General features: G+C 41.0%; 1 protein-coding gene across 1 annotated transcript; it reads left to right on the forward strand.

Moving 5' to 3' along the window:
* The first annotated feature begins 6,582 nt into the window (after nt 1-6,582).
* LOC145800592 (uncharacterized) lies at nt 6,583-8,267 on the forward strand. The gene is made up of 3 exons (XM_082890297.1): nt 6,583-6,639; nt 7,320-7,514; nt 7,812-8,267. The coding sequence occupies exons 1-3, from the start codon at nt 6,583-6,585 to the stop codon at nt 8,265-8,267; spliced, it is 708 nt and encodes a 235-aa protein (XP_082746423.1).
* Nucleotides 8,268-13,572: the final 5,305 nt, after the last annotated feature.

A 13,572-nucleotide genomic window follows, 5' to 3' on the forward strand; every position in this document is an offset into this window, starting at 1 on the left:
AATTGTCATAAATGTCCGTATAACACTTACAAAGAACAGAGCATTAGTGACAATAATTATCAACAATAGATAAAATGTACATTTTTTTGTACTACTACTCACAGTGCTACAACGGAGTGCTTGTCCCTCCTGAAGTGTGCTCTGTACACATATATAACTTAGTCATTAGTTCTTTTTTCTTTCCTTCATTATTCTTCACAAGCCCACCAGTAAGCATCCATTTATACTACAATTTCCTCCATCTCAATATATATCTATAAATAGAAGATTACCATTCTTGCAAACACAGTATGGAACTTATAATCAATCACTTTGATTTCAAGATAGAAAAGAATTGTATGGACATCCTCCACATTTTTCCAAAAATCCCTGAATGTCTAGGGTTTTCACCCAAAAACCAAACATTTCCTATCTACAGAAAGAAACTTCATTAAATCATTCTCTTGATTTTAATAACTAAGCAAGCCCACAAGTATTTAGCAAAATAATTTGGGATGAAACCCATTTCGGAAAACTCCACATTTTAGGTCACAAAAATTAAAATCAACATAGTCAATACCATCTCACATAATCAACGCAATTCAACATAAACAACATGATTCAACTCAACATCATTAAATATAATTCAACATAATTCAAACTAAATCCTTGAATCCCATTTCGACATTCCACAACCAAGTTCATGTCATCCCTATCCTTAATAAATTATTTCCCCAATTTTTCCTTTACATTAAAGCATGAATTACAACATTCATAACAAAGTTCATTCGCAAATTTTAAACATAATTTTCAAACATTTCCAAATTTTAATTAAACTTGAACACATATAATTCAATACCTCAATTTCATTATTCTACTTTTAATTTGGGCCAAATCATTGGGTATCATCATTAATCAACCTAGGGTTTCAAGAAAAATGAGGATTTTTAACAAAAATTCACACTTCTTAAATCACCACTTTTAATTCCAATTTTCCCAATGATTCTACATCTAGGATTCACAATTCATCATTTTAACCCATCAATTTAACTTCCAACATCTCAAACTCTAAATCCCCAAATCTCATAATATGCCTTAGATGATAAAAATGAAGATTTTTGCATTAATATAATGAAGTTACCATAAATCTATCCATAGATGTAAGTATTGAGGAGATTTAGAACCCCTACTTCGAAGAACAAACAAAGGAGCAAGCTTGGATGAGATTCCACCTCAATTTCGAAATTCAATCGATTGGAAATGTTGCCCCTTTCTTGTTCTCCATCCTTGATACAAGATCCATGGAGGATTTGTTGATAAAAGTGGTGGAAATAAGGTTTTGGAAGCTAGGGTTTCGGACATGGAAGAGAGGAAAAGAAATTGCAAGAAATGGTCCAAAAATCCCGTTTTTAGAGCTACTGTCCCGCACAGACCGCACGTGCGGCGCTATTCCCCGCACGTGCGGCGCTATTCCCCGCACGTGCGGCTCTACTTTCAGCACAGATATGAAAACTTCAAACGGGTATAACTTTCTCATCGGGACTCCATTCTAGGTCGTTCTTGTGTCCAAATCGAAGCCCCGGAAATAAGCTTTCCAATGGTTCTAACCTCACATTCAAATTCCAAGTGTGGAAAAAGAAAAGGACAAATGAATGACGGCTGATCGTAGGTTAACTATTCGAATTAAAGTTTTTGGTCCAATCTTACTTTACCATCATATTACCACCTCAAGCAACACCCCAAAATAAAATGAGGAGGTTCCAAACATACCAATAAAAATGTCAAAAATGAACCCACGTGTCTCCTTATTCAACAGATATGAATCCATAGTCATAAGGTTCACTTACTTAAACTTAATTCCACGTGACATTTCATAATAAGCATATAAATACACATAATGAGGGACTGAAAATATATCGGGAACACATACGAGGGTTGGGTTATTACAGGCCTTATAGAATCATCTCGGTTATCGGTAATAGGCATATCGGCTTGAAGACATCGGTAACAAAGAGTTGCCACGACCTTGGAACACTTACAATCCGAAGTTTTTCTATCTTTAGCCTTTATAATAAAATAAATCACGATTTTTTAATTTAATCAATTTAAACTCTAGTTTTTTTCTTTTTTAATTTCGTTTCAATTTAAATCATTTACTTATTTTCGTTAAGTAAAATCAATACAAAAAAATAATATTTTAGTTATTAAAAAAAAATGAAAATTATATTTTAATTTTTTTATACATATATTGAATTTAATAATTAAAATATTATTTTTATTGATTTTATTTAACAAAAATAAATTGATGATTTAAATTAAAAATAAATCAAAACATTAGAATTAAAATTATTTTAATTAAAATCTCAAAATTTATTTTATTATAACAATCCAACTTAGTTTTTTTAATTTTTTTTATTACAATTTCCTCTACCTTTTTGAGGTTTTAGTCTAAAGCATTCGAAAGTTAAAACAAAAAAAATTAAGGTCTTGTTTGGTAAGTGGTGATTTTAATTAAAAAAATTAAAATGTTAAAAAAAAATTAAAAAGTCAACCATTTATACTAAAAAGTCAAAGATTCTATTTTCTCTCTACTTTTTACATATTTTTTCGTAAAAACTAAAAAGTCATTTCAAATATTTTAATTTTTTACATCATATTTTAATAAAAAAACTAAAAAATTATTAAAAAAATATGTTCCCAAACGAGACCTAAATATAATTATAAATTTCCGTATACAAAAACAATGCCGTTGAAAAGTCAACTTGATTTGGAGCCGAACAATCAACATCATCCAAAAACAAGAAAGTAAAAATTAATAAAATACAGATGAAAATTATAGGAGGCAGTCAATAAATCTAAATTTAATTTAATTTTTTTAAAGGTTCAACCATTAAAACATTAAGTTTATAAGGACAATTTCTTAGAAAATAACCACAATAGCTTTATATATATATATATATATAGTATGTATGGAAAAGTATTGAATATTCTCGGAATATCACGTTCCGTATTTTTTAATCAATTATCATTCAATATGTCTCTTATATTTATCAATCACCTAACACAATACTCCACCTACCCATCTTTTCCATTAATCATAATACTATAAAAACAATACATGTTTATACTCCGAAATTATTAAATAATTTCTCGTATGCATGGTGCAGAGGCTGATGGAACAAAACCAAACCTTTTATTTCTCTCTTCTCGCTCTGTTATCTCCATCTCCTGTCATTCCTCTCTTTCTCTAGAGTTTTCAAATTTCTCTTTCCTCTTTCCCTACCACTACCGCTACCGAAGTTCCAGAAGCCACGACCCTTGGAGCCTACTTTACTTGTTCAAACGTCAGGCTGTTCTAGTTCAGTCATGTTGGATCGCGATCGATCTCCAATTGTCTACATAGTAGAGACAGGCGGCAATGGGCTTGTCTCCGACCATAGGTATTGTTGGGAAGTATTTTGTGAATGACAACACGTGGCAAAAGTGACGCAAATTGTCAACTGAGGTGCCATGTGGCTTGTTCACACTGCCAAGATGATCTCGGCTAGGCCGAAGTATCTGCGGAGATGCCATAATCTGAGATAAGCAGATAAGGGACAAGAGTCCTAGAACAGGGGAGAACCTCAGTCTGGATAAAGATAAGGATCAAGAAGAGTTTATCTCTATCTAGCTGAAGGTCCAGGATGAGTATTGAGCCTAAGTCCATTGAAGTAAGGCTTCTAAAGGGATCAAGTCACTGCTAGTTATAAAAGCAAGGCACTCTCGTGGGTCGAAGGGAAGTTATTTCTTTTGAGTTTAAGAACAATTTGCTATCTTTGAGAGATATCGATTACTAACTTGATCGTTGGAGTGTCCCCGGGTAGACGAACTACCCCCGGATTCTCATCTTCTTCTGCAGGTTGTTGGGTTTAATCTATTCTGCCGATACTCTCCAGCTAAGTTCCCTCTTTGGTTGCGTGGTCGAGAATCAACACCCACAATTTGGCGCCATCTGTGGGAACTTGAGGAGAATAGATGGCCAATGACGGATAGGAAGAAAAGATTGGGGATGACATTAACAGTGGGAGTTGTGAACATGTAGAGTGGGAGTTGTGAACATGCAGATCCAAACGTCGGGAAAGAAAACCGTAATGAAGAAGCACAAGATCCAAATCCTGGGAAGAAGGATGTTGCAAAGAGGGGAATGCCCCGAAGAAAACTAGCTGAGATGAGTACTACAACGAAAGTGACCTCTAGGTATGGAAGGATAGGTGCCTGAGGAAGGACGGCGAGATGAAAGGAATGGCGTCGGTTGTCAACTTCATGATGTAGAACAATGTGATGCAACCACCATTCCCGTTACAAGACACACTATTACCAGCGGCCAAGATAGACGCCCAAAAAGGGGGGCATCAAATAATCCCAGCAGTCCCGCAGCATGGCAAGGAAAATGAGCGCTCACATCGGCCTTCATGGGATATCGGGTGAACAGAGTCAGTATGAGGTGAGTCACAGAAGACACCACGAACTAAAGAGACCTATGCCAAGGAATCTCAGCATATCCAGGGAAGGGCCTTTGCTTTGATATAATGAATAAGGAGAAGTCCAAGAGGATGCACAATGACACTGGAAACAGCGTACAAAAAAGACTAAAATATGTTGATAGTCGAGCTCCCGGTCGAATGAAGGAGGATCTGAGACACGACCTCCAGAGGAAGTGACCTGATGCCAAGGTCACGTCCCCGGTCAAGCCGAGAATGTCGTTCTCAGTGGATCTAGATAGGTCTGAGGCCCCAAAGAGATTCCACATGCCAAGGTTCCAGATTTATGACGGTAAGTCCGATTCGAACTTTCATGTTTGCTTATATTTAAACTTAATGGCTTTATACAGCGAGCATAAGCATTTATTGTGCAAGGTGTTTCCCTCAACCTTTTGGGAGATCGAGTCGGATTGGTTTCATAAGTTGCTAAAAGGAACTGTGAAAAGTTGAGAGGGCCTAGCCGAGATGTTTGTGGTCAGGTTTGTTACAAACAGGTTACAGCCACTGAGGGTAGACTCCCTACTGGCTCTGAACATTAGTGAGGGTGAAAGCCTTAGCACTCATGCCAAAAGGTATTATAAGATGTTCAACCAAATACTAGCATGTAACAAAGAGTTGGCAGTCGTATCTTTCAAAAACGGCTTGGAGGATGAATGGCCGTTTCGAAAATCACTTGCAAAAGCTTTACCAAAACGTATGGAGGAGCTCATGGCATAAATCGAAAAGTATGCCAAAGCCGAAAAGGACACGCCAGAGGCGAAGGCATCAAAATAAGAATAAAAACGGCTCACCAAAGCGAGGCCTAGGTAATACTTGTTTTAATAGGCAATAAACAGGGTTGAGAGTTGCACAGGCAGTCACCACTGTATTCAGAATCCCGGTCTACAATGTTCTGGGAAGGATCAGGAACTAACCATATTACAGAGCACCAGAGAAGATCCCAGGTGAGTTTATGAGAAGGAGCCTTGGGAAGCATTGTGTTTACCATAATGAAGATGGGCACTTGACTCAAGGATGTAGGGCTCTGAAGACACAATTGGAGGATCTGGTCAGACAAGGACACCTAAGAGACCTAGTAGATGAGGCAAGAGCAAGGGAAGAGCAAGCAAGGCTACCCTAGGCACCGGCAACACCACCTACACCACCGCCACCATAGCAAGCAGATGGACCTCGAGTGATCAATGTGATTCACTCGAAGGTCAATGAGAACGATGTACGTGCGGAAACTTAAAGGATAAATCACCTACAGGATGTGTACCAGGTCCAGCAAAAGAAGCCTAGGACAAATGAGTACTAGGGACCAGTGGTTTTTTTTACTGAGGTAGACTTGGATATGGTGTAGCATCCACACAACAATGCCCTGGTGATAACGCTGAAGATTGGAGAGTGCTAGGTGAGGTGCATACTAGTTGATCAAGCCAGTTCTTGTGACATCCTGTATGTTAGATGTTACAAGGAGTTTAGCCTTCACCCAGATAACCTGGAACAATCCAACAGCACAATGGTTGGATTCAACAGAACGCTGACGTGGCCTCTAGGAGCCACAAATTTGAAGGTGCAGACAGGCACGAAGAAGGTAAGTACGGAGTTTACAGTAATTGATACCCCCTTCCCTTATAATGTTATTTTGGGGAGACCATGGTTGCACGCAATGAGGGATGTTCCCTCAACGCTGCATCGGCTGTTGCGGTTCCCAACCAAGCATGGAATTGAGGAGGTTAGAGGGGATCAGGTGCAGGCAAAAAATTGCGCCATGGCAGTAATGATGTCCACCTGCAATGTACGAGAAGTAGAGAAGATTGAAATTGAGGATGAGGACATGAAGGTTTTACATGATGTCGGCAAAGAACCAACCGACAAGAGTGAGGAGGCTTTGAAGAAGATTTTGGTCCAGGAAGATGATGGAGAACTCTTCTTCCTTCTCGACTCAGGCTTAGCCGAGGAAGAGGAAAGGGAGTCAGAAGATTTCTTGTGAGCAAACATAGAAATATTTGCCTGGACGCCCCATGAGATGCTAGGCGTCGACCCTGACATGTTGGCTAAACCTGTCATCCAGCGGGCAAGGAGGCCGACCTTAGTACATATGGAAGTAGTTGAGGAGGAAGTGGATAAGCAGCTGAAAGCCCAAGCCATCCGAGAAGTACACTATCCAAACTAGTTATCCAACACAGTGGTAGTGAAAAAGAAGACCGGTAAGTGAAAGGTTTGTGTGGACTTCACCAGCCTGAATAGGGCTTGCCCCAAAGACAGTTTCCCGCTGCCTAAGATTGATCAGTTAGTAGATGCCACTTCAGGGCATGGGAGGATGAGTTTCTTGGACGCATACAGAGGCTACTATCATATTACAATGTATGCCTCAGATGAAATGAAGACAACATTCATCACCCCGAAAGGACTCTATTACAGAGTAATGCCTTTCGGGTTAGAAAATGCAGAGCAACCTACCGGCGGTTAGTGACCAAGATGTTTAATCATCTGATTGGGAAGACAATAGAGGTTAACATTGATGACATGGTCGTGAAGACCAAGGAACTTGGGAACCATTTGGCCGATTTGAAGGCAATTTTTGATATCCTAAGAACATATCGGCTCCGACTCAATGCTTTGAAATGTGCAATTTGGAGTCGGGTCCAGTAAGTTCCTGAGATACTTGGTCACCAAGAGGTGCATAGAAGCAAGCCCAGATCAGATCAAGGCTATCCTTGATTTGAAAAGCCCAACTTCTGCGAAGCAAGTCCAGATTTTGATTGGCAGGGCAGCAGCCCTGAATAGATTTATCAGCCAAAGTTCTAATGTAAACCATCTTTTCATTGGTTGAAGAAGGCCACAGAATTCTTATGGACAGAAGAGTGCGAAGTTGCTTTAGTTGACTTGAAAAGGTACTTAACAACAGTTCCAGTTTTGTCAAATCCAATACCTGGGAAGGAATTATTCCTATACTTGGCAGTTTTAGACCACGCAGTGAGTGCAGTGGTAATACGAGAAAAGGATGGAGAACAAAAGGTGGTATACTATGTGAGTAAAACCCTAGCAAGTGCAGAAACCAGGTACCTGTCCTTGGAGAAGTTAACACTAGCCCTGGTGATAACTTTCAAAAAGTTAAATCACTACTTCCAAGCCTGCAAGATTGTGGTGCTAACTCAGCATCCCTTGAAGTCCCTATTGCAGCATGGAAGTCTAACAGGCAGAATAGCCTGATGGGTAGTGGTACTGGGCCAATATGACTTGGAATTCAGACCTAGAATAGTAATCAAGGGCTAGGTTCTGGTCGACTTTGTGGCCAAGTTCACTCCTGGCGCAATCTTAATGCAGGCTCTGGTAAGCCGTGGCATAGGATGTTTGGGAGAACAAGAAGAAACTCAACGAGGGCCAAAGAACCCCACACCAACAACACAGAAGGAGGAGGAGAAACCAAAACCGTGCAACATCTACATCAATGACTCATTTCGCCTGTTTGTTAGTGGAAGTTCAAATTGTCAAGGAGCAGGGGCAGGAGTAGTTCTGGTATTGCCAGAGGGGCGAATGATAGAGCAATCAATCCAGTTAGGATTCAAGGCTTCAAACAACAAAGCAAAGTACGAGGCACTGATTGCTGGACTAAGGCTAGCAGCGGCAACGAAAACCGATGAGGTGGTGGTCTTCTGTAACTCCCAACTTATTATGAATCAAGCCACAGACGAGTATGCCGCTCGCGATAAAAGGATGATAGCCTATGTCAAAGAGGTTGTCAGGCTGCTAGCACTATTCCAGGATTACCGACTACAATAGGTCAGCCAAGATGATAACAGTCATGCCAATGCCTTGGCTAACTTGGCTAGTGCAATAAAGTCGGGAGAACCAAGGACAATCATGATTGATTATTTGACAGGACCAAGTGTAGAATCCCTCATCACATAATACGAAGCAATGTGTGTAAAGATGGGTCCAAGCTGGATGGATGCCATAGTTGTGTTCCTCAGAGATAGCAGGATGCCAACAGACAAGAAGAAAGCACACAAAATAAGACTGAAGTTGGCAAGGTTCTGCTTATCTGCAGAAGGCCATCTCTGCAGAAGGTCCTTCACTGAGCCCCTCTTGAGATGTGTGCATCCATCCAAGGTCGAGGACTTTTTATATGAGATCCATGAAGGAAAATGTGGGAGCCATGCCGGGGGCAGACCACTTGCTCATAGGGCCATAACTCAAGGTTACTAGTGGCCCTACATGTAGAACGCTACTGAAGCTTATGTACAAAAGTGTGGAAAATGTCAAAGGTTTGCACCTTTGATATGCCAGCCAGCTGCTGATTTAAATCCCATCTCCAGCCCGTGGCCGTTTGCCCAGTGGGGCATGGATCTTGTTAGGCAATTACCCCAGGCAACTGGACAAAAGAAGTTTCTACTGGTAGTAACTGACTACTTCACAAGGTGGTTAGAGGCTAAACCCCTTGTAAAGATTTGAGATACTGATGTGAAGAGCTTCATCTGGAAGAACATCATTACCAGGTTTGGGATTCCAAGAGCCATTGTGGCAAACAATGGCACCTAATTTGATAGTATGCAAAGTACAAAATTAAAAACTATTACTCTACCCCAGCTTTCCCCAGAGCAATGGACAGACAGAGGCATCCAACATGACCATCTTGGATGGGATCAAGAAGAGGCTGGAAGCAGCAAAGGAAAAGTGGGTGAAAGAGTTGCCCAATGTGCTCTAGGCATATCGGACTATGCCGAGAAGATCAACTGGGGAGTCTTTTTTTTGCCATGGCATATGGCACTGAAATAGTAATCCTACTAGAGGTCGGCATCCCTGGAATCAGAGCCCTGAGAGTGGAGAATAGAACCAATGAGGCATTCCTGGCCTGAGATATGGACCTCTTGGACAAAACAAGGGAGGGAGCAGCAATTAGGCTGCGGGCCTACCAGCAGCAGCAACTTGCTAGAGCGTACAACAAAAAGGTCAACCCAAGAGAGTTCAAGGTTGGAGACCTTGTCTTAAGGAAAGGTTTCAGCAATAAGAAGGATCCTAGGGAGGGCAAACTTGGCCCAAACTAAGAGGGTCCTTATAGAATCATCTCGGTTGCCAGCAATGGGGCATATCAACTTGAAGACACTGATGGAAAAGAGTTTCCACGACCCTGGAACACTTGCAATCTAAAGTTTTTCTATTATTAGTTTTTGTTTTTTTTAGATTTATGTAATATTAGCCAAAGTTTTAATCAAGTACTAGTTTCTATGAATAAATTGTTAAAGTTTGTGCGATAGGACTGAACAGTCTTATAACGATGTTTCCAATTGAAACATGACAAATAACATAGACTTATCATATGGTAGAGTTGAATTATATTTGTCATACGATAGAGTTGAACTAAGTTGGCGATGTTTCTAAATGCAACATGTTGAATAACTTAGACTTATCATATGGTAGAGTTAAATTATACTTGCCATACGATAGAGTTGAATAAGTTTGCACTAGTCAAATTAATAGACGACACCACGGTAAAAAACCTTGGCTAAGATTTGTTTGAATTTGACTTCTGCAAAAAAAAAACATAGATGCGTGCTTAATGTGAACATAAGTGGTACTTAGGTTCACATTAGGGGGCAAGAAGCAGGAATGAGAATTAGGGTTGACATTTGCTGAAATTTTGACAACAATTTACAAGTTGGAGTCAGCCGAGGTAACCAGATAAGGGGATACTCGACCTATTTGTTACCCGAAATAACCAAACAGTTTGTCAAAACTGGGAAGGGTTAAGAGAATGAAGTACTAATTGAAGACAACAAGTAAAAGTAAAGAAACAACACTTGTAAAAATATTTTTATATTTTTAAGTGTTGGCTGAGGAAAACGGTAAAGGTTTTTATTTGAGGAGATATTTGTCTGAGATATTCCAACCTGAAGTGATTACACAGTGAGGGTATACTTAGAAAAAGTTTTCTAATTATAGAAAGCATACAAAATAGTGAAGACAGATAAAACATAAGGAAACAAACATTCAACACTTAGAGAAAAAAAAGATTTACATTGAAAAATGAAGTTTTGGATTATAGCAGAAGGCACATCAGCCAAACAAAAGCAAGCATTGTTCACAAAACAAAAAAGATAACAAGTAATGAAAGTAGAAAAAGTTCAAAGAGAAAAAGGAAAATATCCTAAGTACAAGAGTCTCTAGCATTTTCCTTAGACTGTCTTGCCTCGGCAATCGATGTTGTTTCAGCCTCAACAGCCAGCTGGGCAAATTTTTCAGCCTGAATCTCATCATCAATTTCTAGCAAGGTCTCGTCAAGGATTTTTTCAACCATATGGACCTTGGGCTTAGATGTTGTCTTCTTAGGGGAGGCACTCTTGGAGACCTCGTCCTCTTCATCCTAAGTCAAGTCCAAGACTTTCTTATTCAGAGTGGGGGACTTGGCCCCAACAGCAGCCTCCTCCTCTTCATCAGCAACATTAGCCTCGGCGTCCTTCTCTTTGGCTTCATTTTCAGAGTCCTTTGAAGAGGGGGGGAAGGGTACACTGATCTGGTTAATGTCTCTGAGTGGGGAGTCCATAGGGATAGACAACTGGTTGAGGGTTGTCGTCCAGCCGAGGTAATAACTTTGCTTGCAAGCCAGATTGACTTGCTCTCTGTACTGATCACGGATAGCAGTTTGGCCTTCTTTAAAAGCCTTTTTGTTGGCCGCCTTGACCTTGGCCTCTTTGAGTCATAAGCCTCCTTGAGCTTGGCCTCTAACTCTACTACCTTGGAATTAGAAGCCTCAACATCGGCCTTGGTAGCTTCAACAATGACCTTGGGAGCTTCGGCTTTAGCCTTGGCTTGGCATTGCGTAGCCTTGGCAGCCTTGGCTTGGTCCAGTAGGTTTTGGTTGCTAGCGTCGGCATGGTTCAATGGTGACAGGAGCTTGGTAGCTTCTTGAGTTTTCTTCACCAACTCCTTCCTCGTCATCTCGGTCTTAACTACATACGAGTGTGCATGCGGGATGGCCTGCAAAAAATGAACAAATTAGTAAAAATTTGGCCAAGTGTTGGAAAGCTTAAAAGAACAAAGTAGGAAACTTACCAAGACTAAGTGCTGCATCATCAAGTTGAAGTACTCATACTCGTGGAGGTCGACTATATGATTCATGTCTATTAGTAGAAGCACGACAGTTGATAGGGCGGCGTTGACCTCAACATTCTCGATCGCACTATCGCACAGCTGTCAAAGGTCGGTCTCCAAACATGACCTCGAGCATCCAGGTCTAATTGTTGGGAAAGATGCCGCTACCCTCTGGGCGATCAGACCTTAGCTTCTTTGGTGGTGGGGCATTAGGTGTAGCGGCCTCGGCTGGCCTCTTCTCGACAGGAGTTGAGTTCTTTTCGATCTCGACCAGCTTAGAGATTGGCACAGTGTCCTTAGAGTCAACCTGCGTCACTGTTGCCTTGGCCCTAGCCTTCTTCACTCTCTTTAGCTTCGATTTGGACTAGGATAGAGAAGATGAGGACTGGACAATCACAACCCCATGAATGTTGGAGAGAAAATCTTCAACAATGGCTAGTTTGCGGCCCATCTTGTTGATTGTTGTAGCGATGGTAACCTTGGTGCCAAAATGAATTGCTGGAAGGGCAATAAGCAGGTTTGAGGGGTCAATCTCCGAAAACGCAAGACCTCGGCGTCTTCTACTTTGAGTTTGGCCAGCAGGGACGTTAACAGGAGCTCGGCATCGATGCTAGTGCTGGGCTGGAGAATTAACTGGGGGGCAGAAGTTGATGGCTGGTTTGTAGGATCAGATGTGAAGGCCTGATCTAGTCTTGGGGATGAAGCAGCCAGAGGAGTTATGGTAGATGGAGGAGACTTGCTTTTTCAAGGGACGTCAGCCAACAGGCTTTGATATGCCGGGATGTAGTTGAGGAGGAGTAGAGCCTTACGGACTTCAATTGGTAAGTCGAGAAGAAAAACCAAATCCTTGCTTGGCACATAGGAATGGTGGAAGTTCTTTTTCTGGCTAGGGAAGAGCTGCAAAGCAAAAAAGAGTACATTAGAATAAAAGAACAGAAAGATTGCTAAGTAAAGCAGTACAGAGGGGACTTTTGGAGGGGGGGGAACTAAGTCCTTACCCTTGTCATCCCTAAAAACTTCATGGTGCAAGGGGAAAAGATGGAGCTTATCATCTGACGCGAACTCTCAATTGCCTGAGACAATCAGGTGGTTGTCGGCCGCGCCCTTAGTGGAGTCTGATATATCAGCTATCAGCTTGTACTGTGTAGATCTCGGCTGGAGATAATATGTGTAGCCAGTGTTGGTTTTGAGGCCACACATAGTGTAGCAATACTGGATATCAGATAGGGTAGTTTGGCATTTTGAAGGCGGGCTAGCTCGGCAATGCCATTGATGATCCTAAAGGAATTTACAGCCAGTTGCATGGGGTTGAGTTTGTAATAATGAAGTACCTCTCCAAAAAGGGTGTCAAGGGGAAACCTAACGCTGTCCTCAATGACAAAAACTACTAGGAATGGCATGTAGTCCTGACCAGGCATAATTGAGTCTTCCACCCCGGCCAATCTGATTTGAACGTCAGCTGGGATAGAGAACACTTGCCTAAAATACTCTAATTTGATCGGGGTATCTGTAGCTCACCTATTTCGCGCCCCCTTTCGGAAGGTTTGAAAAGAAGCCCTACAGTTTGGACTCTCGCGATTCTAAATCAAATCTCACAAGTGCAATGTGAAACTAATAATCACCAAAGAGTTGAAATCCGACAAATCGTTTTGGAAAATTGATTTTGAATCAAAAAGTGCCAAAATTGAACTACTTTGGCAGATACAGAGTCGCCACCTAAATATTTTATTTTGGAAAAATTTAGGAAACCCATGACTCGTGCCAAAGGCCATGTGTCCGTCATCACCAAAATTGCCTGGGCTCGAGAACTTAGGTACGAGAGGGGAAGGTTATGAATTGAGCACCCCCGCTCGCTCGATTGAAGATCGGCCTCTACTAATCATGATATGATTTTTTATAAACATTATGTGCTCTTGTTGATTATTAAGCTAGCTTTACTATGTGATGCGCACAAGCAAGTATAGACTAGTTTGCTTAATTTGGAACAATTCAACTC

Source organism: Camellia sinensis, chromosome 10 (assembly GCF_055761805.1).
Source record: "Camellia sinensis isolate YWXY chromosome 10, ASM5576180v1, whole genome shotgun sequence".
Taxonomy (NCBI): domain Eukaryota; kingdom Viridiplantae; phylum Streptophyta; class Magnoliopsida; order Ericales; family Theaceae; genus Camellia; species Camellia sinensis.